The sequence below is a fragment of the Cetorhinus maximus genome, chromosome 31 (genome assembly GCF_964194155.1).
Source record: "Cetorhinus maximus chromosome 31, sCetMax3.hap1.1, whole genome shotgun sequence".
NCBI classification, from domain to species: Eukaryota; Metazoa; Chordata; class Chondrichthyes; order Lamniformes; family Cetorhinidae; genus Cetorhinus; species Cetorhinus maximus.
In genome coordinates this window covers 14620537-14647141 of record NC_135909.1, presented here as the reverse complement: position 1 = coordinate 14647141, position 26605 = coordinate 14620537, and the positions used below count along the sequence as shown (strand labels likewise).

At 45.2% G+C, this 26605-nt stretch overlaps 2 protein-coding genes and 1 non-coding gene across 3 annotated transcripts in view; all 3 read left to right on the top strand.

Annotated features, from left to right (window-relative positions):
* LOC144670292 (histone H2AX-like) overlaps positions 1 to 26605 on the top strand; it is a 297255-nt gene that overhangs the window by 125924 nt on the left and 144726 nt on the right. The gene's annotated exons all lie outside the window — the stretch shown is intronic.
* LOC144670343 (histone H3, embryonic-like) lies at positions 3582 to 3986 on the top strand. Its single transcript, XM_078532819.1, has one exon. The coding sequence runs from the start codon at positions 3582 to 3584 to the stop codon at positions 3984 to 3986; it is 405 nt and encodes a 134-aa protein (XP_078388945.1).
* Positions 14732 to 14803, top strand: trnag-ucc (transfer RNA glycine (anticodon UCC)). Its single transcript has one exon. It is a non-coding gene; the product is annotated as a tRNA-Gly (tRNA).

The window sequence follows — 26605 nt, the reverse complement described above, 5'->3', positions numbered from 1 at the left end:
TACCTGATCTAAACCTGTAATAATCTTGTACACCTCTCTCAGACCAACCCTCAATCCCGGTTGCTTCAAGGAGAGCAACTCTGGATTCCGCAAACAAACCTTGCAGCTGTAATCCCTCATGCCTGGAACTATTCTAGTAAATCTTCTTTGCACCCTCTCAAAGACTCTCACATCCTTCCAAAAGTGTGGTGACCAGAAATGGATGCAATATTGTAGTTGCATTTCAACCAGACCTTTATAAAGGTTAAACATAATGTTCCTGTTTTTATGCTCAGTACCTCTGTTGATCAAAGCAAAGATCCCATCTGCTTTCCAAACTACACCCTCAAAATCTCCTGTCTCCTTCAATGATCTAAAGACTCTCAATCCCTCTGACCTTGCACAATTTTTAGAACTGGACTATTATGTTTATACTGCCTCTCTTCTGTCAAAATGCAGAACTGTTCCTGCGTGTGGGATTAATAATATGTCTTTGTTACTATATCATTAAGATCTGAGATGCAGCTTCTGCCTCTCCATGAGAATCTTTCTGGGTAAAACCAGAGTTTTCTCGGATTTTTGCAACTGTTGCATTACCTGTGTCCCACCGCCCTCACTCACTCTGTCTCTGTCAATCCCTCCACCCCCTCTCTCTTGAACTCCACATGAAGGCGGGATACTGTTGTTTCGTGGCTGAGTGCACACAATCTGTATCTTCAAATGATCAAAAATAATTCTGCTTGTGAACAAGATAATAATTTAAACAATTTACGGGTTAACCCAGGCACAGCTGTGATTGGCTGCAGCCTCCTGAACCTGGTGGACAGACATTGTGATCAGCTCCGGTCTCAGAGGATTTGACAGTTACTGAGTTGGGAAACTACAACTAATTCCTGAGAATCCACAGCGCAGGCCGAGAGGAGAGGAAAGCCTGTCCTGGGAGCTGTAAATCTGAGACACAGTTTGTCCTGTCAATGTGTAGATGTGAACATTGTATCAGCGAGAGTGTGTTAAAGGGGCGGGCGGGTTAGACTAATGTCACTGTGTTTGTGTGTCCGGCCTCAGCGCCAGATTTCCGAGTCATTCTTGTATAAAATCATAAGATTTCCATGTCATAGGATCGCGCTGCTCCCCTGCTCAGCCCTGAAGAGAGAATTTAAGGCATTTTTTTCGGTTATTTCATGATTTTACTGGAAACACAGAGAAGAAGTCAGCGCTCGACTGAGAGGGCGCGATCAAAGCAGCAAAGAAACGGGTTTACAATTAAATTGGAGGGATGCGGTCACCTACACTGAACACGCCAAGCGCAAGAAGGTCACTGCCATGGATGTGGTGTACGCTCTGAAACGCCAGGGTCGCACTCTCTATGGATTCGGCGGCTGAACAACTTTACCCTTTCTACCAAACACACAACAAAGGCTCTTTTAAGAGCCACCCACCGTCTCACAGAGAGAGCAGAGAACTCGGAACGGGAGGTGGGATGGGCATTTTTAAGTGTCTAGAGATGAATATTTACTTTGTTCGGGTTTGCGATGCTGCAACCACCGAATTTCACATTTTAGTGGAGCAGCGATGGAGATCATTCCTGTATAGTCACTCAGTGTTTCGATCGTTTGTGAAACCTTTCTCTGGAGTGCCGGAATACGGGTGTTTATTTGCAGCAACCGGTGAACCGTTCACTTACCAGTCACAGTTAGAGCTCGTCGCCACCGTACCTGCTCTTGCCCCATGAGCATGTATGGCCAAGGAGTGTGGCTCAGAGTATCAGACAAGCCCAGCTTAGGAAGCAGTCAGTGTCTGACCTGTGACCCTGCTGTGCCGCATATAACTGGGACAAGATCTGTACTTTGCCCTGGTGGATGGTGATGGTTAGGAGTGAGGAGGAGGGGTCTCAGTGCTCACTGTTACGGTGTGGGGGAAATGGCCGGAGAGTTTTTGTGAGAATGTTTGGCAAGCTGTTGGACATCATCTGTTTAAAGCAGTTCACGTTTTGAACCTCGTGGATTCTGTAATCCATTGGGAGACTCTGAGTAACGTCCACCATCGAGAGCCTGACTTCACATTGAAACTATTACAGAGAAGGGACTGGATTCTGTAGCTTTGTCAGTGGCTCTCAGCTGTCAGGAGCTGGGCTTAAACCCAGTTCTGTCTGCTGGGAGTAGTGGAGGAGGCAGAGGCCTATGTCTGTTCATCGTAAATCAGAAATAAAAGCTGCTGGACAGTGCCAAAATCTCCTGGAGCCCTTGTCCCACCACACAGCCTGTCAGAAATGGTGGATCTCGTGCAGAGGCTACTGGACCATTGTTTTGAAAAATTACATCTCGCATTTACATGGGATAGGCTGTTGTATTAATATGGGAATTAGATGCACTGAAATAGAGTAGAGAGAGCTATACCCTGTATCTACCCCTGTAATGTAACTGCCCTGGGATTGTTTGATGGGGACAGTGTAGAGGGAGCTTTACTCTGGATCTAACCCCGTGCTGTTCCTGCCCTGGGATTGTTTGATGGGGACAGTTTAGAGGGAGCTTTACTCTGGATCTAACCCCATGCTGTACCTGTCCTGGGGTGTTTGATGGGGACAGTTTAGAGGGAGCTTTACTCTGTATCTAACCCCGTGCTGTACCTGTCCTGGGAGTGTTTGATGGGGACAGTGTCGAGGGAGCTTTACTCTGTATCTAACCCTGTGCTGTAGCTGTCCTGGGAGTGTTTGATCGAGACAGTTTAGAGGGAGCTTTACTCTGTATCTAACCCCGTGCTGTACCTGTCCTGGGAGTGTTTGATGGCGACAGTGCAGAGGGAGCTTTACTCTGTATCTAACCCTGTGTTGTACCTGTCGTGAGTGAATGGCTCCATACAATTGCAAATCATTTTGCCTCTGGCCCCTGTGCCTGACCTACCTGAATTCTGTTCATCTTTGTAACTAAGCATTTTCTCGGATTATGATGCAGAAAAAAAAAAGTCACAGTTCCGATTTTATTTTTTTTTAAATAATCTTTAGAATTGTCTTCCTAAACGGAGTTGGTGTACTTGGTGACCGCTTTGGTGCCTTCGGAGACGGCGTGTTTGGCCAATTCCCCCGGCAGCATGAGGCGGACGGCGCTCTGGATCTCCCGGGCCGAGATGGTGCGGCGCTTGTTGTAGTGAATGAAGTGCGACGCCTCGGAGGCGATGCGCTCGAAAATGTCGACAACGAAGGAATTCATAACGCTCATGGCCTTGGACGAGATCCTGGTGGAAGGGTGGACCTGGGTCAGTACCCTGTACACGGAGATGGAATAGCTCTGCTTGCGAGATTTTCTTCGCTTCTTAGGCGGCTTCTTGGTGACTTTAATCAGCGACTGTTTCGACGCCTTGCGGGACACACAGCCCTTCGTCGCAGCCGCCATTCAGGCATTGCACTCAACTGGGACCAATGCTGTACAGAGATTAGACGACAAACGACAATTCAACCAATCAGGACCTGAGTTGGCAAGGATTAATGAACTGGCCAGAGTTTGATTGGAATTCTCAATTTGGGCTCCAGCCAATTACTGTTCGGGGCGGTTCCTCACAGAGTTTAAAAATGCGGATTGTAGGCCAGACTGTAATCGGTTCAGAAAATGGTCAGGACCAAGCAAACACCGCGCAAATCGACCGGAGGGAAAGCTCCCCGCAAACAGCTGGCTACCAAAGCGGCCCGGAAGAGCGCTCGAGCCACGGGCGGAGTGAAGAATCCTCATCGATACGAACCCGGCACTGTGGCTCTGAGGGAGATCCGCCGCTACCAGAAGTCCGAGCTGCTAATTCGCAAAGTGGCTTTCCAGAGGCTGGTGCGAGAGATCGCTCAGGACTTGGGCGTCTTGCTCGTCCAGGGCTCGGCTGTCATGGCCCTGCAGGAGGCCAGCGAGGCTTACCTGGTGGGGCTCTTTGAGGAAGCCAAACAGTGCGCCATCCACGCCAAGCGAGTCACCATCATGCCCAAAGACATCCAGCTGGCACGCCGCATCCGCGGGGAACGGGCCTAAAACCCGGCTTAAGCACCAAGTACAACAACGGCTCTTTTAAGAGCCACTAAATCAAAAAATAAAAGAGCTGTGACCGGCGTTTAGAACAGAAATTAATTCGGCCGCTCAGACTCGAATCTCGTAAGTATTCGGCATAGAATTTAAAGCGTCCCACCCCCATGGGAAGTAAAGAAAATGCTGCCTATACGAGCAATTGAGACCGGAGACAGCCCTTTTCACAGACTGCGTGCGGGCAGATGCAATTGAATCAGATCCTGTCCGGGTGCAACACTCGCTGTGAAACTCGCTTGTGAATTTCTTCATGTAGCTCTCGTTATTGCATCGAATAGATTCGGTACTTTTGACATTGATGGATTTACAGAATGATAGTTTCTGATATCCTGTCCATAAATAGTTCACTAACAAAAGCGGGAGATGTGTGAGCAGAGAAACAGCGCTATTCAGAGAGGGAACTGAAAACACAAGTTAACAAATCAGAAACAGATAAATCCACCGTTACAATAACTGCATCTCTGACTCCCTCCTGACAGTGAGCAGCCCTTTCACTGATCCCGTGAGTGGCTCTGGAAAGAGCCTTTGGGTTATTAGATCACATTGTGGCCGCTTCACTTTCTCTGGGACCGCTCAGCGCTGGTTTTCTTGGGCAGCAGCACGGCCTGGATATTAGGCAGCACCCCGCCCTGAGCGATGGTCACCCCTCCCAGCAGCTTGTTGAGCTCCTCGTCATTGCGGACGGCCAGCTGCAGGGGTCTGGGGATGATGCGGGTCTTCTTGTTGTCCCGGGCCGCGTTACCGGCCAGCTCGAGGATTTCAGCCGTCAGATACTCGAGCACAGCAGCCAGATAGACCGGGGCTCCGGCACCCACACGCTCAGCATAGTTGCCCTTTCTCAGGTGCCTGTGAACACGGCCCACCGGGAACTGCAGTCCAGCCCGGGAGGAGCGAGACTTGGCCTTGGATCGAGCTTTACCGCCGGTCTTTCCTCTTCCAGACATTTCCACAATCTCACAAACACTTTCACAAAGGATGAGGAAATCCTCTCACATTCGCTTCTCTTATATCTTCGGGAGGAATGGTGCTGCGGGCATTGCTGATTGGTCACTTTGTGCTGCGTCTCATAATGTTGTTCATATCACCAATCAGATATCTACTGAACTCACCAATCTGGAGACTCCACGGAGTGAGGGCGGAAAATAACGGCGCCAAATTACCAGATTCCAACCTGTTTTATTTCAAATGCTGAAAGCCCGCCAAAATGTTATGCAACGAATAAAGGACACAATATCGTACTAATTGGAAATAGGTATTTAGTATGCGAATGTTGGATGCACTTAATCTCGCTCTCTTTTTCCCCAGTCTACATTTTGTCTGTATCTGTCCGTTTCTGATTTTCGTCCTGGCTTTATCTGTATCTAAAACAAGCCGAAAATAACGGCGCCAAATTTACAGAATCCAAACTTTTCTTTTTATTCGACATGGAATAAACCGCTGATATATTTATAAAACAATAAATAGATTTCATATAGAAAATCCCATTAATAGTTAACTCGGTCTGACAAAAAAAATTTACAAATATCCGTCCGTGATGGGACTATTTCACATTTTATACCAAGTTCCAGATTCGCTTTTAGAATCCGGTATCCATTTCGGTTAATTTCAGTCCTTTTTGAAACCCTCTAACCAGCCGGCAGAAAGTCTCATTTTCATATCTCTAAAAACGGACGGTATATTGTAGATATTCGTGGGAATCAAAAGTGAACATTTTTGGTGTAAATTTGCCAGCGTTGTGACTGAAGGTTCCTGCACAACCGGGGCTGATAGGAAATGAACTGATCGATTATTGAGACCAAACTTGACCAGAATTGGAAACTGACGCATTTGCGCTCTATTCTCTCTCTCTCTCTCCAGAGCCAGGGAAAGGGGCCGAATGTGAACGCGTCTGAGAACAAAGCGCAGTCATGAATTTATGGGGTATTATTAATGAGACCAATAATTGAACATGGGTTAAATCTACATTACCGAGAATCGCTGTGATTGATATGTAATCAAAATAACAATTAGACCATTGGGAAAGCTTCATAGTAAAATCATAAATTTAGAAGTAAAGCAATCGTATAGCTTTTTCAAAGAGATTGTGGGTGACTCTTAAAAGAGCCGTTGTGTTTCGGGTGTTTTTCAGTCCATTGTGGGGTTTTACTTGGAGCTGGTGTACTTGGTCACCGCCTTTGTCCCTTCCGACACGGCGTGCTTGGCCAGTTCCCCGGGCAGCAGCAGGCGCACGGCGGTCTGGATCTCCCGGGAGCTGATGGTGCTGCGCTTGTTGTAATGGGCCAGGCGGGAAGCCTCACCCGCGATGCGCTCGAAAATATCGCTCACGAACGAGTTCATGATGCTCATGGCCTTGGAGGAGATGCCGGTGTCGGGGTGAACCTGCTTCATCACTTTGTAGATGTAGATGGAGTAACTTTCTTTCCTGGATCTTTTCTTCTTCTTGCCGCCCGTCGCGGGCAACTTTTTCTGCGCTTTCTTCTCGTCAACCATGATCACAAATAGCTTCAGACACAGAATAACTCAAAGCGCTATCGAAACTCGCATTTTGTAGACGAAACCGGAGGCCTATGCTAATAAAGGAAGGGTGAATGTCATGTTCCCGATTGGCTATTTCACAACAAGGTCAATTCGGGATGTTTTACATCTTTCTGATTAGTTAGTTTAAAAACACAATCACATTTATTGGTCCTTCAAGCCACAAGCTCTCTCAGCTTCCTTTCCCGTTGCCCGCCCCATCCGCCCAAATCCCAGACTTTCTGACTCCCTCTGTCGCACCAGCACATTCTCTATGCTGGGAATACCACATCACTCTATAATCCTGCTGATGCTGTTCATACATTTTCCCTTCCTCACCAGGACGAACTGCTCTTCTTTACTTCCAACCTTCAGCAGGACAGAGCAGTCCCGAATATTAGGGGTCAGACAGTGGCTCATGCGACCTTTTCTGCTTAGGTGAGGGGGGAATAAGTTTGATGAGCAGCAGCCACAAGTCCCACATGTGACATTGATATCGTGGCAATAACAGAATTCAATATTTCTGGCTTCATCCTATTCAGGAAAGATCAGGCAAAAGAAGCAGCACGGGGGACGAAGAGCAGTAATCAAATAATCTATTATAATGCTTGGGAGGGATGATGTCACTGAGGGGGTCAAACACAGAATCTATTTGATTATATTTATGGAACAAGGCAGGAGCTATCCCATAGTATGATCCAAGCATTGTATTAAACAATATTCTTTGTCGTTTCTCTGTCAGCTACTTGGTTGTGGGATTCATTCTCTGACGATCATTATCTGCTTCTTCAGTGAGGCTTACAATCTCTATCTCTCGGTCTATTGTCAGTGATGTTGAGATTTAATTCATAACTTGTGTTAGGAGGAAATTAAAAATGCTATCAGAGAATACATCCTTTAGAATAACCGGTAAGCCAAATCACATGTTTATGTGCTCAATAGGATAAAGTTAGTATGGAACTGGTGTGTCAGTTACCAATTGGATGTATTCAAATAAAGTCAAATGCGTTATGATCAGAAAAAGTACAAAAGTAGTGAAATATAATCAATCAGGGAGTAGGCTCTTCATTGTTATTCTTAGGAATGATTGCGGCTCCCTTGCATATGCTTGAATAAAACCGGTTAAAAGGAAGCCTGAGCCTCTGTGGTTGTTGCAGGATCGGAGAGTGTAACATCTCCTCTTCACTTGTAATCTCCTAAAAATGTTTTCTTTTTCTCTATAACATTCAGCTTCCAAGTGAGTGTGGCATTTACAATGTGCCTGTCAGTCCCAGTATGTTATTCTGCATTTCATTCAGCATAGGCTGTTTTTATTTTAATATATTTTGATTATTCCCTTTCTCTCTGTACTTCTCTAGTCTTTGGTATGCCTGTGTGTTTTTACTCTGCGCATGTTAATTTCTGCCAAGTGAGTGGGCTTTTACTCTGTCCTTGTCAATCTTTGGTATAAGTGTGTGGCATTTTCCCATATCTGTCATTTTATTATTTGGAATGTGTCTCTACAACTGTTTCTGAAGGCCTCGGTTAGTTTTTATCGTCTGACCCCCATCGAGGTTGATAACCTTTAAAAATATCTCTGAATTCCCGTGACCACCTCAAAGGATCACACAACAAGGTTTCACAATTTAAGACCTGTACTTAAGCAAGCTGAACATTGACTAATCGTCACTTAGTCAGTAATTAATACACAGAGATACAGAAAAGATCCCCCTCCCACTTAACTTCCTAACGTGACTGAAAATCAAATGCCAGTGTATGGTCTGTACTCAATACCTGATAAGTTCTGCTAGCGATCAATGGACTACCTGTCAGTAACTGATATTGTAACGTGGATTTTAATCTGTATTGGTCACTTCCTGGTTTATTATGATGGTATTATTCCCTAACCCTCTGTTTCTGAAATCAAGGATTTTTTCTTTCAACTCAGTAGCTGTAAGCCTGTAGTATTTACACGGGATATGTTAATTGCTGTTTTTGCTCTGTACCTGCCAGTGTGTGAAAGATCTGGGTTGTACTCTGTACCTGTCAGACTTGATTAAGTATGGCTGTATGTTTTCATCTACTCCTGCCGAGCTACTGTATGCAGGTGCATTATTTTGTTTTGTTTTTAGCAGTTTCTGATAAATGAAATTATAATTGTCACTTTCTGCTTCATTGAGTTTTATTTTGCTCTGGACCTGTCAGTTTCTGGCATGTGTGACCTGGATAATACTGTACCGAGTGTCACTGGTATGTCAATATGTGCTTTTCCCTGAATCTGTCAGTTTCTGTCACGTTTGTGTTGGCTTTAATTTGAACCAGGGAGTTTCTGATAAGTGAGTGTGAGTTTGGATCTGTACCTGCCCATTTCTGCTGTGTAACACGTCCTTGGTTTTCATTTTGTGCCTGTTCAGCAATATTATGAGAACCTGGGCTTTATTGCACATGTCACTTTCAGATGAATGATTGTGAATGATAATCTGTACCAATTAGTTTGTTATAGGCATGTCGATTATTTACTTTCTGCCAATTTATGTTAAGTGAGTGCTTCTTTTCTTCTGGCCCTGTCATTTCTTGCTGCACTGAATGGTGATTTTGCTTTGGATTTGTCAATTGCTGATATGTGAATGTGGGTTTTCCAATGTACTTGGCAATTTCTGATCTGGAAGAAGGGACTTAACTCTTGTATCAGTTAATTTCTGGCATTTGGATGTGGGATCACTGTTAACCTGTCAGAGACTGATACATTATTTTGGATTTGCACTTTGCATGTCAGTTTCTAATATTTGAATCTGGATTCTGCTGAGTGCCTGTCAGGTACAGCTATTTAAATATACATTTCACTCTGCACATGACAATTTGGAGTATGGACGAAAGATCATTCTTCTATACCTTTTATATTCTTGCAAGTTTATTTGGTGCCATTCTGTATCTGTCAGTTTATTTTTAGGATCAGTCTATACCTGCCGGTTTCCGATTTCATCCTGTACCTGTCAGTTTTACATTACAGATATGTACTATTCTGTACATGTTTTTGTCCCCAATAATATATTGTGGGTTTTGATCCCTATTTCCCTGTCTCTGGGATGTGGCTGTAAATGTAAATATTACTCAGTACTTGATTTGTGAAAGTGTGCTTTTTTTATTTTCCCTGCCTGTTCCTCACATTTGAATGTGGATCTTACCATGTACCTCTCAGTTATTGGAATGTGAGTAAGGGTAATTATACTATATGTTTAATCTATGCCAAGTAAGTTTGCTCTTGTTTTTCTGTCAGTCTGATCATCATTCAGTGATGGTTAGTTTATGATAAATGTGTTCAAGGTACATTGTAAAACCAGTTACAATATCACTGTGGCTTCAAAAAACAGATCAGAGCCTGTCTGCACCTCGTGATTGACCTCCTAGTCCCCCAAAGCCTTTCCACGACCTAAAAATCACAAGTCTGGTCAGAGATGGAATATTCTGCACTGGCTTGGATAAGTGCACCTCAACAACACGAAAGAATCTTGAAAACATCCATAAAGCTGTGGGTTTGACTTTCTCACCATTCACCAGCTTAAGCATTTATTCCCTCAACCACTGGTGAACAGTGTGTACCATCTATGAGACACACTGCAACAACTTGGTTAAGTAGAATGCAGGACTCAGTCTGTAACTCTCAATCCATTGTACAGAATGAGATAAACGGTGTGTGTCTCAGTCTTGGGTGCTTTATATGAAAGAAATTTGAATTGCGTATTTGGCTGTCTATGGTCAGTGTGAATGTGTGAGGTGAATTGTGCACCTGTCAGAACAGAACATGATTTTGTGACTCATGGACTATGTCAGTCTCCACTACTGTATGTTAATATGGGGCCAATTCTGCCCCTGCCAGTGTCTGGAAGTGAACGTGAGTTTGACCTTGGTTCTGCAATCATCAGTCTTTGAGTGTCTGATTCATACTGTATATATCAGTCTCTGATGCTGCCTTTATATGTTGTTTTTCTTTTGCACCTGTCAGTCTGTGGTGCTTTGTGGAACTGCAGGGTTAATTCTATTAATGTCATGTTCTGATACTGTGTGTGTGTGGAATACATTGTGTATCATCATTGCTCTTGAGAAATTGAGAAAGTGTGTTTCCTTCTGTGCTTTCACTATCCTGTGTACTGTGATCGTGTTGCATTAATTCTATATTAACGCATCTTGTATAGTATGTGAATGTCTGTTTTTCATCTCTGTATCACTCAATGCAACCACGCATTGCATTGATTTTCTCTTAATTTTCTCATAATTATTCTTATTTTGTAAGTTGTGGGCGTCAATTGCACGGCCATAACTTCCTGCCCTTCCCTAATCTCCCTCGAACTGGATGGCTTGCTCAGTAATTTCCGAGGGCAGATAAGAGTCAACCATATCCCCATGTGCATGGAGTCACATGTAAGCCAGACCAGGTCAGGACGGCAGAATGTTTCCTCTTAAGTGCATTGGTGAACCAGATGGTTTTTTACAACAATCGACGGTAGTTTCATGGCCGTCATTACAGAGACCAGCTTTCAATTCAAGAATCATGAAATAATTGAATTCAAATTCCCCGAGGTGCCACGGTGGGATTTGAACACTTGCCTCCAGAGATGAGCCTGGGCCTCTGGATTTCGAGACCAGTGACATCATCTTTCATCCCTGGAAACAACAACTGAACATTCAGCGAATCATTCAGCCGCTTGATGAGGAAATTGCAATTCCCTCCGCAGCATTTTATTAAACTGATTAATGCAAAATCTTTTGTTCCATTGGAAATATCAATATTTTCTCGACATTAGTCAGATATTGTGGATTTCTTAGTAACGAAACACAATCCAAAGATGAGTGAGGGATGAATGCACAAAGTAACAAGGAAATACATTCTGAGAAAGTGCTCCACATTGTTTGGAAGTAAAAGCAGAACTTGCAGCTGACGAGTGGGAACCTGGTTTATTGGACGTTCCACCAGATTTCAGTATAAAGCAACGGGACAGGACACGAAACTGCTATCTTCTGTTTGCATCATAATGTACATTGAAGTCAGACGCCTGATCCATTCGGACCAGGCTACCATTCCTTCCAGCCGGATAATGCCGTGTTCATAAAAACTGTGCTGCATTTATGTCTCTTGGATTTTTGAATGATCCATTGATTCCCAGACCCTTGGCCTTGGGATCTCAGATTGATTTTGGATCATGAAGTCAGTTCCTATTGTTCGCACCTCACCTCAAAATTTCGCTGCAATTTTTTGTCCTCTCTAAATCTTTGCTCCTTGACCTTCACTCAATCGCTGCTTAATTCCTGAAATAAAAACACAGAACATCCCCTTCATCCAAAACACTTCGAAAGGAATTCCTTCTTCCCTGTTTAACAAGAAATTCCACCGAAGGTTCAGAGATGTTGAGGCGATCGTGTCAGAGTGAGGAACTGTTTCCGATGATTGGCATCCATGTACTGGGGCGGGGTGGAGGTGGAGTTTGGTGGGTGGGAGAGGTGGGGGGTAGGGGTTAGAGGATGGGAGAGGTTGGGTGGGGGGTAGGAGCTGGCGGCACTGGGGGCAGTAAAACAATCAGAGCTTTCTGGAGGTGAAATTCGAATCCATCTCTATCGACAAACGGGGATGAGAATATCAGAGCTCCCTTCCGGAAACAACACTTCAATTTTAAATCTCACTTTGATAGATTTCTATTCATCAAATATATTAGACAAAAGGGAGAAAGGTGGGTATTTCTATACATCGGAAACTTGCTGTTTGAAATATTAATGAAGACGCTGAGTTATGCATTCACTGTAATCGAACTCAGTTTTCATTGATGACAAATAAGAACCGAATCAGCAATCCGCCCATCATGCTGAAATCAATTTATTTCTGCAGCTACAAGATGAATGCAAACTGAAAATAATGTCACTCCGACACTTTCTGTTCATAGTAACAGGCGCTGCAATACTTCCTGTCCCAATGATACAGACACTTAGACACTTGCTGCCCAACAATTGATTTCAGTCCTGTGAAAGCGTTTGTGAAATTGTGAAATGTCTGGAAGAGGAAAGACCGGCGGTAAACCTCGCTCTAAGGCCAAGTCTCGCTCCTCCCGGGCTGGACTGCAGTTCCCGGTGGGCCGTGTTCACAGGCTCCTGAGAAAGGGCAACTATGCTGAGCGTGTGGGTGCCGGAGCCCCGGTCTATCTGGCTGCTGTGCTCGAGTATCTGACGGCTGAAATCCTCGAGCTGGCCGGTAACGCGGCCCGGGACAACAAGAAGACCCGCATCATCCCCAGACACCTGCAGCTGGCCGTCCGCAACGACGAGGAGCTCAACAAGCTGCTGGGAGGGGTGACCATCGCTCAGGGCGGGGTGCTGCCTAATATCCAGGCCGTGCTGCTGCCCAAGAAAACCAGCGCCGCTGCGGCCTCGAAGACCAAGTGAAGCAGCCATTCTTTAATCTAATAACCCAAAGGCTCTTTTCAGAGCCACTCACAGAATCTGTGAAAGGGCTGCTCACTGTGTGAACTCATTTCATTCAGGCTCTGAAGAAGCGTCATGCCCATTCGAAGAGATAATTCCCTCTCTCCACACAGGTGCTGCCAGACCTGGTGAAATTTTCCAGCATTTTCATTTAAAAATACTAGCTCCGCTGCAAAAGACACCAGTGTAAAACCAGAGAAAGGTCTCATTTTGGCTCTACATGCATTTCAACCCGGTTTCAATTCGGAATCTTTACCTGATCTGTTTATAACAGGCGGGTAGAAAGCTCCTACTGATGGGCGAAATCACCGTGACTACCGACAGTTCCGGGTCTCCCACATAAACATCATGAACTGTATGGGTTTAATTCATGTCACGGTTTAATAGATATTGAAGAGAAAATGGAGTGAGTCGTTCTTCCACTATATTGGAGTGGGAGAGTGGGGTCTGGGGAGGTAATACACCGCTCCACTCCCCACTTAAAACACCAACAACCTTAATAAATGAACTAGTGACAGAAAGAGAATGAAATGATGCTAAAGCTGTTTTTCATTCATTTACAGTTTGAGATTTCTCGCTCCCGTTTCCAGGTCAGTGCTCTTAATGTGACGTTTTGGGTGGCTCTTAAAAGAGCCTTTGTTGTGTGTTTGGTAGAAAGGGTCGAGTTGTTCAGCCGCCGAAACCATAGAGAATGCGGCCCTGGCGTTTCAGAGCGTACACCACATCCATGGTAGTGACCGTCTTGCGCTTGGCGTGTTCAGTGTAGGTGACCGCATCCCTGATCACATTCTCCAGGAAAACCTTCAGCGCCCCGCGTGTCTCCTCATAGATCAAACCCGAGAGCCGCTTGACACCGCCACGGCGAGCCAGGCGGCGGATTGCTGGTTTGGTGATGCCCTGGATATTATCACGAAGCACTTTGCGGTGCCGCTTTGCTCCGCCTTTACCCAGTCCTTTGCCTCCTTTCCCTCTGCCAGACATGATGAACCTTCACTCAGATCGCTGCAGAATATGAGAGACGAGCTGCTTCAAGTTCCTCTTTTAAATAGCCCGCCCCGACCTGACTGAGAACGGGACAGAGAGTGAGTGGCGGGGCGGGGAGGAGACTGAGTGACAGACAGAACAGAGTCTATGATCATCTAGCTCCGCCTCCTGCCTGTTCGAACTGATTTGTTTTCGAATTCTGGGCACCATTAGTGAACAGGGCGCTCGAAACATATCTTACTCAATGGAACATCTTGTTTATCTATCGTTAGAGACCCGGATCTTTTAAATCCAGACCAGTCAGCAATGGTATTGAATTAGTGACAGCAAATCAATTATTTTAAGGGAGGTGCTGTTGTAGTTATTTCAGAGAGAACCTAGTCATCCCTTCCAGGATAAGTTGCATTTTTTTATTGTTCGGAACTTTGTGGATATCTACATGGGGCCGTTGTAGTTGGTCACTATCTTTGTCTGTTTCACGGCCCGTTACCCGGGCAGCAACAGACCTTTTCCTGTCTCGATGTGCCCACAGAAACAGTGGGAGCCAATTTATTGTGGACTGGTGCCATCTGCTGCCTGCACGTGAGACGTGCAAAGAGGTAACTTCTTTGGGGACATTTGAAATGAGTGTGAAACAACATAAACATGGTGAGAGTTATTGCAAAACAGTTTATCAATCAGACACAAGATGCCAAAGATATAGTGTGTTTCGCGGTACTATAAATGCTGACTGTAATTTGAAGAAGTGTGCGATGGTGGTATAGTGGTGAGCATAGCTGCCTTCCAAGCAGTTGACCCGGGTTCGATTCCCGGCCATCGCAGTAGTGATTTATTTTCAGCCTTACCCGTGGTCAGACCACAATTCTCCACGCTGGTTAAAATACGCGTTGGGATTCTTACAGTTCCACGCTCTGTAAGGTTGGTCTTATCGGCAACTTGGTGAATCGGGTCCGAGCCATTTGTTCACCGTGCAAGCTTGATGCTGAAATCGGGCTCATCAAAGGCATCCTGCAGGGTAATGGCTACCCTGTTCATATCATGTCGCGCTGTGTATCACACAAGCTCATGACCGGGCCTAAGACGGTCACTTTCCACCCTGAAGTATATTCTCTATCAGTATAAATTGTTGTCTTCCCCTTACATTGGTTTTCTTGCGAGTGTCCTGTTGAGGGCAGAAGGAAAAGCTTTGACATGTCTCTTTTTTCAGCCACACTCAAATACATTGGCGCTAATGTTCAATTTGTAAACCTGTTTCAGCTCTGCCAGTTTGGCTCAATCTACGGTCCATTTTCTTTTTGATCTTGGAAAAACTCAGCAGGTCTGACAGCATCTGCGGAGGGGAATACAGTTGACGTTTCGAGTCCGTATGAGTCTTCATCAGATCGCTCTGTATTCCCCTCCGCAGATGCTGTCAGAGCTGCTGAGTTTATCCAGGTATTTTTATTTTTTGCTAGATTTCCAGCATCCGCGGTCTTTTGTTTTTTTTTGATGTTTTTAGGTTGGTGAAATAAGCTGCTCTCTGACTGGTTACAAAAGCCACCCAATGAGATTCCGAACACCTTGACCATTCAGAAGTCGGCCGACTGCATTCCCCAGAAGTTTGGGGAAGGGTGAGTGCGGGAGGAATTCTTCATTCGTGGTCTAAGTGTGTGTAAGATTGTAGAAAGACCGGCGGTAGAGCCCAGGACAAAGCCAAAGCCAAGTCTCGCTCCTCCCGGGCTGGACTGCAGTTCCCGGTGGGCCGTGTTCACAGGCTCCTGAGAAAGGGCAACTATGCTGTGCGTGTGGGTGCCGGAGCCCGGGTCTATCTGGCTGCTGTACTCGAGTATCTGACGGCTGAAATCCTCGAGCTGGCCGGTAACGCGGCCCGGGACAACAAGAAGACCCGCATCATCCCTAGACATCTGCAGCTGGCCGTCCGCAACGACGAGGAGCTCAACAAGCTGCTGGGAGGGGTGACCATCGCTCAGGGCGGGGTGCTGCCTAATATCCAGGCCGTGCTGCTGCCCAAGAAAACCAGCGCCGCTGCGGCCTCGAAGACCAAGTGAAGCAGCCATTCTTTAATCTAATAACCCAAAGGCTCTTTTCAGAGCCACTCACAGAGTCTGTGAAAGGGCTGCTCACTGTTTGAACTCATTTCATTCTGGCTCTGAAGAAGCGTCATGCCCATTCGAAGAGATAATTCCCTCTCTCCACACAGATGCTGCCAGACCTGATGAAATTTTCCACCATTTTCATCAAAAATTCTAGTTTCGCTGCAAAAGACATTAGTATAAAACCTGAGAAAAGTCTCATTTTGGCTCTACATGCCTTTCAACCCGGATTCAATTCGGAATCTTTACCTGATCTGTTTATAACAGGCGGGTAGAAAGCTCCTATTGATGGGCGAAATCACCATGACTACCGACAGTTCCGGGTCTCCCACATAAACATCATGAACTGTATGGGTTTTATTCATGTGACGGTTTAATAGATATTGAAGAGAAAATGTGGTGAGTCGTTCTTCCACTATATTGGAGTGGGAGAATGGGGTCTGGGGAGGTAATACACCGCTCCACTCCCCACTTAAAACATCAACATCCTTAATAAATGAACTAGTGACAGAAAGAGAACGAAATGATGCTAAAGCTGCTTTTCATTCATTTACAGTTTGAGATTTCTCGCTCCCGTTCCCAGGTCAGTGCTCTTAATGACGTTTTGGGTGGCTCTGAAAAGAGCCTTTGCTGTGTGTTTGGTAGAAAGGGTCGAGTTGTTCAGCCGCCGAAACCATAGAGAGTGCGGCCCTGGCGTTTCAGAGCGTACACCACATCCATGGTAGTGACCGTCTTGCGCTTGGCGTGTTCAGTGTAGGTGACCGCATCCCTGATCACATTCTCCAGGAAAACCTTCAGCGCCCCGCGAGTCTCCTCATAGATCAAACCCGAGAGCCGCTCGACACCGCCACGGCGAGCCAGGCAGCTGATTGCTGGTTTGGTGATGCCCTGGATATTATCACGAAGCACTTTGCGGTGCCGCTTTGCTCCGCCTTTACCCAGTCCTTTGCCTCCTTTCCCTCTGCCAGACATGATGAACCTTCACTCAGATCGCTGCAGAATATGAGAGACGAGCTGCTTCAAGTTCCTCTTTTAAATAGCCCGCCCCGACCTGACTGAGAACGGGACAGAGAGTGAGAGGCGGGGCGGGGAGGAGACTAAGTGACAGACAGAACAGAGTCTATGATCATCTAACTCCGCCTCCTGCCTGTTCGAACTGATTTGTTTTCGAATTCTGGGCACCATTAGTGAACAGGGCGCTCGAAACAAATCTTACTCAATGGAACATCTTGTTTATCTATAGTTAGAAACCGGGATCTTTTAAATCCAGACCTGTCAGCAATATCCCCGCCTCATTCCAGTCACTTCTACAAACAGACAAACAGTCTGCTTCCATTTCTAGGACATCTTCTATTCCATTAACACACAACTCCCCTCCCAGAAGCATTGAGACTTTTACTAACCCCTCTTCCAGCTGAATTGGAGAATATAATGTGTTTGGGTTTGAGTTGTGACGCGGGGTTTGGCCAAGTTTGAGTTGGAGTGATTTGTTATCTACAAGGCAGTCAAGAGGTGTGAGGATCAGGCAGAGAAGGAGATCGAAGGTCACAAACACACCAGCCTCTAAACCAGTTAGTCTGCAGGTATCACAAATGAATGGGACTAAGAACAAGATAAAATCGGATCACGGGCCTGTAATTTAGTTTATTGAGAGGGAATTCGAAAAGTTTTTCAAAGATTGAACCGGTCAGTGAAAGTGTCTGTCTAGAACTGGAAATGAATACCGGCTGAAATTTAAACGGTTGCTATTGAATTAGTGACAGCAAATCAATTATTTTAAGGGAAGTGTTGGTGTAGTTATTTCAGAGAGAACTTCATCATCCCTTCCAGGATAAGTTGCATTTTTTTATTGTTCGGTACTTTGTGGATATCTACATGGAGCCGTTGTAGTTGGTCACTATCTTTGTCTGTTTCACGGCCCGTTACCCGGGCAGCAACAGACCTTTTCCTGTCTCGATGTGTCCAAAGAAACAGCAGGAGAGAATTTATTGTGGACCGGTGCCCTCTGCTGGCTGCACGTGAGACATGCAAAGAGGTAACTTCTTTGGGGACATTTTAAATGTGTGAAACAACATAAACATGGTGAGAATTATTGCAAAACAGTTTATCAATCAGACACAAGATGCCAAAGATATAGTGTGTTTCGCGGTACTATAAATGCTGACTGTAATTTGGAGAAGTGTGCGATGGTGTTATAGTGGTGAGCATAGCTGCCTTCCAAGCAGTTGACCCGGGTCGATTCCCGGCCATCGCAGTAGTGATTTATTTTCAGCCTTATCCGTGATCAGACCAAAATTCTCTCCATTAGTTAAAATACGCGTTGGGATTCTTACAGTTCCACGCTCTGTAAGATTGGTCTTATTAGCAACTTTGTGAATCGGGCCCGAGCCATTTGCTCACCGTGCAAGCTTGATGCGGAAACCGGGCTCATCAAAGGCATCCTGCAGGGTAATGGTTACCCTGATCAGATCATTTCGCGCTGTGTATCACACAAGCTCATGACCGGGCTTTCAGAAGTGGCCGACTACATTCCCCAGAAGATCGGGAAAGGGTGAGTGCGAGAGGAATTATTCATTCGTGGTGGAAGTGTGTGTAAGATTGTAGAAAGATCGGCGGTGGAGCCCAGGACAAAGCCAAAGTCAAGTCTCGCTCCTCCCGGGCTGGACTGCAGCTCCCCGCGGGCCGTGTTCACAGGCTCCTGAGAAAGAGCAGCTATGCTGAGCGTGTGGCTGCTGGAGCGCTGCGCTCTTCCGATTGTATCATTCCCGGCCGCTTTCAGGGGACAGGATCAGAAATCAGCCGTTTCTCTCTGTCCCGATGAAACCTGTATGAAGGAGTCGGTTGGTAACCTCAGTTATTGCGTTTCCAGTGAGCTGAGATTGGCTCTGTTTTAAATCGCTGCTTTGTTACCGCCGGTTACAAATAAGAGTTTGACACATTTAATCTGTTCCTAAAATAGCGCCAGGACTCTGTGACGCAGAATGCAATATTACAGCTCCTAAAGCGTGAGATTAAAATTGTTGCCTTGAAATTAAGCCGTTCGGCTATTATCTTTTTTCCCCCCTCAAACTGGCGGGCTTTTCGAATTTGAAAATATAAGCCAATCGGCACTTCCAGTTCCTGTTACCCGGCTCTCCGATTGGTTGAAGATTAGGATTGAGAATGGACTGACCAATCAGAGCTAGAGCCTGTCTAAAGTCTCTCAAACCATTCACAATGATTATTTATAGAGGTTAAATTGATGGAATCTGTATCTTCCACTCCACCTGTACTTGAGTCCAAAAATATACTTCTTTCCAACAGGCAAATAATTGACGAAACCAGAATAAACGTGTTGTTTCCTCCAGAGATTTAATACTCAGCCAAAGCTTACACACATTGTTTGCTTTAAACCTACAATATCAGTGGCTTGTTCTGCTGGAAATGTATGTGGAATGAATGCAAATTTATAATTAGTCCCAGAGACTGAAGGTTATATAGTGAATCCCACACTCACACAGAAGCAGAGAATAATTCTCAAGCACATTTTCAGTGCCAGATGCTGAAAGATACAGGCTGGTCACTGCACTCACTCACAATAGATGAATCTGAGTGATACTAAAGAAATATGATACACCAATTGTACCACTGAGAGATTTAGAAAGAGTCCAAGCATCACATAGAGTAACAGATGCTGATGGATACAAATGGAAGACCACACACTAACACACACACTGTAAATTCTACTTTCACATACAATACCGATGATTGGGAAAACTGCAATTGAATCTCACAATGTTTTATAATACCAAAGATTGACAGATGTAAAATTAATCCCACTGACAGATACAGAATGAATCTCATGCACACAAACAGAACCAAGTGATGAAAGAAACATATGATTCCCACACTTACTTTACAATATCACAGGTACAGAGTGCCATTGACAGATCTGCATTGAACCAAATACCTCCCTTCGCCGTCCAATAAAATGTGAACGCTTCTTGTCTGTTCTGTCGCTCTCTGAGTGTGCTGACATCTACTGGCCAGAGCGGAGAAATGCAACAGAGCGGAACTTTTTTTTATTAATTCAATGGATATGAGATTCGCTGGCTCGGCCAGCATTTATTGTCCATTCCAAAGTGACCTTGAGAAGGTGGTGGTGAGCTGCCTTCTTGGACCGCTGCAGTCCCTGTGGTGTAGGTAGACCCACAGTGCTGTGAGGGAGGGAGTTCCAGGATTTTGATACAATGACATTAACTGTGTGTGTTGCAGAAACAGCTCAATATGAGGAATTAGTGATGGGATGTGATAGGGTGGACATAGAGGTGTCAACAATCAATTCAAAGAGAATTCGATATTACCTTGTTTTCCCACTGAGTCGGTAGAATTTGGAACTGGTTGTCATATTGAGCAGTCAAGACGATTAGCACAGCTGTATTTCAGGGAAAGCAAGATAAGCATAGGAGAGGGAATAGATTTCATGGATAAACAGGTAATATTACATAAAGTAAACTGGATTGAAGATCGTTAGCAATAATGTACCAATGTGTCCAAATGGCCCAATGAAGTATATTCTTGGTAGAATGAATACTGATTTTCAAAGTACCTCAGAGACTCACAGATACATAATGAATCCCACACTCACATAGTGCACCAGAGACAGAGCAATGCAGAGTGAATCCTACACTCACACACATCCCCAGAGACTGACCAATACATAATGAATCCCACACTCACATAGTGTACCGGAGACAGAGCAGTGCAGAGTGAATCCTACACTCACACACATCCCCAGAGACTGACCAATACATAATGAATCCCACACTCACATAGTGTACCAGAGGCAGAGCAATGCAGTTTGAATCCTACACTCACACACATCCCCAGAGACTGACCAATACATAATGAATCCCGCACTCACATAGTTTTCCAGAGAGAGCAATGCAGAATGAATGACACATCCCCAGAGGCTGACAAATACATTAGGAATCAGACACTCAAATCCTTTACCAGAGACAGAGCGATACAGAATGAATACGGCACTTATACACATGGAATCTTAGAATAGTTACACCACAGAGAAAGCCCATTCGGCCCTTTGTGTCTCTGGTGTTTCTCTGCCAGAGAAACCCAACTGCTCCTGATCCCCAGCCCTAGGTCGCTCATAATCTTTTTGCACCTCAATTAGGTCACCCCTCAACCTCCTCTATCCTAAGGAAAACAACCCTAGAATATCCAACCTTCCTCACAGCTGCAATTTTCAAGCCCTTGTAGCATTCTTTTAAATATTCTCTGCACACCCTCCAGAGCATTTGTGTCCTTCCTGTAATGTGATGACCAGAACTGTGCACAAAATTCCAACCGTGGCCTAACCAGCGTTTTATAGATTTCCAGCATTATATCCCTGTTTTTGTATTCAATACTTCGTTCAATAAAGGAAAACATTCCGTTACCACCTTGTCCCCCTGTCTTGCCACCTTCAGGGAAATGTGAACATGCACTCCAACGTGTCTCACTTCCGCAACCTGTCTCAATATCCTCCCGTTTATTGAGTGTTCCCTTTCTTTGTCTGCCCTCCCCAAATGCATTACCCCAAACTTTCTGGGATTGAATTCCATTTGCCAATTTTCTGACCACTCAACCAAACCAAGCATGGCATCTTTTAAATCACATTCTGACCTCTTTGCAGCCTTGGTCCAAACATGGAGAAACAGCTGAACTCAAGCCGTGAGGTTCAAGTGTTCACTTAAGTTCAGGGAAACATTTGACCTAGTGCGGGCATCAAGGAACCCCAGCAAAACTGAAAGTTCATGGAAATGAGGTGGGAAACTTTCCACTGGTTGGAGTCGTCCCCGGGGTTTCAAAAACATTCCAAAAGAAAACCAGCAGGAACAGTAATTCGCTTTTGTTTGATACACTATGGGTGACAATGAAAAGATCCTTTGACAGCACTTTGTAGTACAGGTGGCTCGTTGGTCTAGGGGCATGATTCTCGCCTTGCGAATTTCATTCTATTAATGTGCGAGAGGTCCCGGGTTCAATTTCCGGACGAGCCCATCGGACATCTTAATGCAGTAATTTTTTTCGCGCTCGAGGTGGTGGCAGTTCCGGAAATTAGGACCAGGTTTGAACACCCGGGAATTCATTGCAGAAAATGCATCACTAAAAACACGCGTGATGAAAATGAATGTCAAGATTAAAGAACGTTTCTCCGTGCCATGAGACTCTGAATTTATCTCTATGCGTCAAATAAGGCAACTCCCTCCGTGTGGATTCAGGTAGGAGGCTGATTGCACTCGGCTACAATCTTGACTGAAAGGACAAGCGGAGCTGGGAACCCCAGTGTTTCATTACAATTTAGCACATTTTAATGTGTTCCGGTGCTTGCAATGAGCTGGGAGGGGTTTCCTTTTGCAACCAAATGCTTGTAAGTTCCGGTCTTTCAGCGCTGGATTTTCACACTGTGTAGAAACATGTTTGATATCAGGTTGAAGTGTTGAAGTGATTCACATCAGTCGGTTTACAACAGCCCCTGATCTGATGTGATGGGCATTTATGTTAATGGAAGAAACTACATTTCCACCTTTACACATCTGGCCGAATATTCAGGGCCTGTACCAAAGAGGATCATTTATTTCAACAGTTCATGAATGCAAAAAGTATTGAAGGGGGTTTAATTTGTGCCGAGCTGGCCGAGAGGTTAAGGTGATGGAATATAAATCCATTGTTTTTTGCACGTTAAGGTTCGAATCCCACCTTGGTCGTTGTTTCATCAACTGTTTCTTCCTTGGTGCGGGGATTTTGCAGAAGGTCTGCCTGGAATCACTGATGTGATCCTCCAACCCAAGTTCTGAGGCCAGATTGCATAGAGTTTTCTTCTAAGATCTTGATTGCGATTTTATTGTTAACAATAAATTGGGGATCCGATTTAGAGTCCATTCGACTTAATATTTCGATCTCTCTCTAAGGGGAGTAAGTGGAGCAGTGGAAATATTCCGGGGATTTGGCTTCATTTCCCACCATGGCTCCTGGTGGAAATTAAACTCAATAATTAAAACCTGCAATTAAACGCTAATCCCAGTGATGGTTCACTGATGTCTTCCCTGGCCGGACCTACATATGAGTTTGATTCCTAACTGCCCGCTGAGAAATCCACGGAGATCAAGTACAATTTGGGATGTGTAACAAAGACTGGCCTTGCGAGCGACGCTCACATCCCATGAAATATTGTTTTCACTATTTGAAATACAAGCGTTAGGCCACCCCTCAGCCTTGTTATTACAAGAGAATAAAGATCCAAACTGTCAATCCTTTCGTCCTTGTATACCACGCATTGCATTTTTTTGTTATTTATTCTTCTTCTGTGGGCTGTGGGCGTCAATTGCACGGCCAGAACTTCCTGCCCTTCCCTAATCTCCCTCGAACTGGATGGCTTGCTCAGTAATTTCCGAGGGCAGATAAGAGTCAACCATATTCCCATGTGCATGGAGTCACATGTAAACCAGACCAGGTCAGGACGGCAGAATGTTTCCTCTTAAGTGCATTGATGAACCAGATGGGTTTTTATTTAGTACAATCGACGATTGTTTCATGGCCGTCATTACAGAGACCAGCTTTCAATTCAAGAATCATGAAATAATTGAATTTAAATTCCCCGAGCTGCCACGGTGGGATTTGAACACTTGCCCCTAGAGATGAGCCTGGGCCTCTGGATTCCGAGACCAGTGACATCATCTTTCATCCCTGGAAACAACAACTGAACATTCAGCGAATCATTCAGCCGCTTGATGAGGAAATTGGAATTCCCTCCGCAGCATTTTATTAAACTGATTGATTCAAAGCCTTTTGTTCCATTGGAAATATCAATATTTTCTCGACATTAGTCAGATATTGTGGATTTCTTAGTAACGGAACAAAATCCAAAGATGAGTGAGGAATGAATGCACAAAGTAACAAGGAAATACATTCTGAGAAAGTGCTCCGCATTGTTTGGAAGAAAGAGCAGAACTTGCAGCTGACGAGTGGGAACCTGGTTTATTGGACGTTCCACCAGATTTCTGTATGAAGCAACGGGACAGGACACGAAACTGCTATCTTCTGATTACATCATAATGTGCATTGAAGTTAGACGCCCGATCCTTTAGGACCAGGCTACCAGTCCTTCCAGCCAGATAATGCCTTGTCCATAAAAACTGTGCTGCATTTATGTCTCTTGGATTTTTGAATGTTCCACTGATTCCCATACCCTTGGCCTAGGGATCTCAGATTGATTTTGGGTCATGAAGTCAGTTCCTATTGTCCGCACCTCTCCTCAAAATGTCCCTGCAATTTTTTTGTCCTCTCTAAATCTTGGCCCGTTGACCTTCACTCAATCGCTGCTAAATTCCTGGAAAAAAAAAATCCCACCTTCTCCAGAACAAAAACATATTCATTCTCCTAAATAAGTCCCATCAGTGACTTACGGCGATAGTTGATAACACTTGGGGTCTCGTCCAAGATTTGAATACGGCACCTCTCGCAGAATATCTCAATAAGAATGACTAAGCGAGAATCATACCCATCCCACAGCCTCTTCATCTTCTTCTTCTTAGGCAATAACTCGTCATTGAAAATGGCTTTTTTTCCACGCCGACGTTGCGGTTTCTGAGGAGCCTAAAAAGTCCAATGCTGGCTCCGCACACTCTGCCACAGGTTGGGGCAGGTAGTGTTTGAGGAGGCGGGTGGGTGGGATGCTCGGATTTTGCTCCGCTCCTTCCGCTGTTTGCGCTTGGCCTCCACCTGGGCCTGTCGGAGACGTTCCAAATGGTTGGCACCTTCGCGGATGTTTCTTCTCCAGTTTGGGCGTTTCGAGCAAGAGATTCCCACAAATCGGTGGGAATGTTGCATTTTATCAGGGAGGCTTTGAGGACGCCCCTGAAACGTTTCCTCTGCCCTCCTGGTAGCCGCTTGCCGTGACGAAGCGGGCATCTAGTTCCATTCACATCCAAAGCCAGTCAACTATCCTTTCACACCGCGAGAGTAACAGAGCAAATGTAAGAATTACACGTGGGCGGTGAAACAGAGTTCGTGTTGTAGGTAAGTGACTTTTCACCTGAACTGGAGAGGTAAATATTTTGTGATAGGGGTTAAGCCAGTGAAAGGGAAGCGGGAAAAAAGCAAAAACGACGCCCTGGAAAATCTTGGAAATCGGGAGAGATAAAATCACAACAGAGTTTGTGCTGCATCGCCAGAGAGAGGGAAACATCAGCTCCGAGAGTTAAACAGCACAGAATGAGGGCACTCGGCTCCGTATGCGGAACAATAAAGAGAAAAAAATATGTAACTGGTGGACGTTTTAAATCGCGGATTGATGAACAACTGCCGAAGCTCAAACCCACATCTGCGAACAGAAGGGAATCAGAATGTTGGCAGTTTTTACAGAGCGATATTGTTGAGCTGAATGTTCACACTGGAACGCTGTAAAGTTCCTCATTGAAGAATGAGCCGCTGTTCGTCGAGAGAACCTTGAGCTTCATCGGAACATTGCAGGAGTCCGAGAACCGAGTGATCAGGGTGAGAGCCAGGTCGCCAGTCATTTCGTTTCACCAGCTTGACTGTGTGGATGAGTTGGTTGGACTTTCTGTTAATTTACCGCACATTCTTGGCTATCAGTTCTGTCGCCGGAAAAAGCCACATCAACACTTTCTGTCAAAAGTAACCCCATCCCAACCCTGACTGCCCTGAGAAACTGTCACTTAGACATGTGATGACCAGCTATTGAAGCGAGCGCTGCCTAACATCCCTGACCGTTAATTCCCCCTGAGCTGCTTTACTAAATATACTAAAATTACGAATTTAAAGTGACTTTCTGCAACTCCTATAATACAGCAAAAATATGGTCAGTAATATCAAGATGTAACCCTCCCGCCGCACCCACCAACATCCGCCCCCACAACACGCCTCTCCCCTCACAACAGCCCCCCAACCACCAGCCCCGCCCCCCAACACCCCCCGCAACCCCCTCCCCATCCCGCCCCAACGCCACACCCAGTTCTTTCAGACTGAATATGTTTTCAAACAAGATTGCAACTCCATGTGGAAATCAGGCTGTGAGCATTTTGACCCGAGTGGGCTCTGTACAAAGTGGGTCACATGGTTTTTATGGCTCTGACAAAAAACATGCCTGGATGACTAAGTTTTAAAAAGTGGGCTTGATTTGACTTTGAGAAGAGAAGGGCCAACTGCTTGGGCAGGAAGACCTTTTGGGCCTTTTGCACTCCAGAGCCAGTCCACAGCCGGAAGTTAATATTAACTGCTCCTGAGATGCTCGACACACTGGGATACAGTACGCTCGATTATTCCATGATACCGCCCGAAAAGCAGTGCCAGAATCATTGATGTTGTCATCGATCAGTGCTGGGGAAGCGACTGGAGAACACTGACCCCATCTCAGGGACTGCACACTCTGCCCTTTGCCTTGATCTATTGACACTTAACGTTTGGCAAAATTCCCCCTTTTCTGAAAAAGAATCATAAGGACTCGAAACGTTGACTCTGTTTTTTTTCACC

Coding starts and splice junctions, on each gene's coding strand:
- LOC144670343 (XM_078532819.1), top strand. CDS start 3,582: ATGGTCAGGACCAAGCAAACACCGCGCAAATCGACCGGAGGGAAAGCT.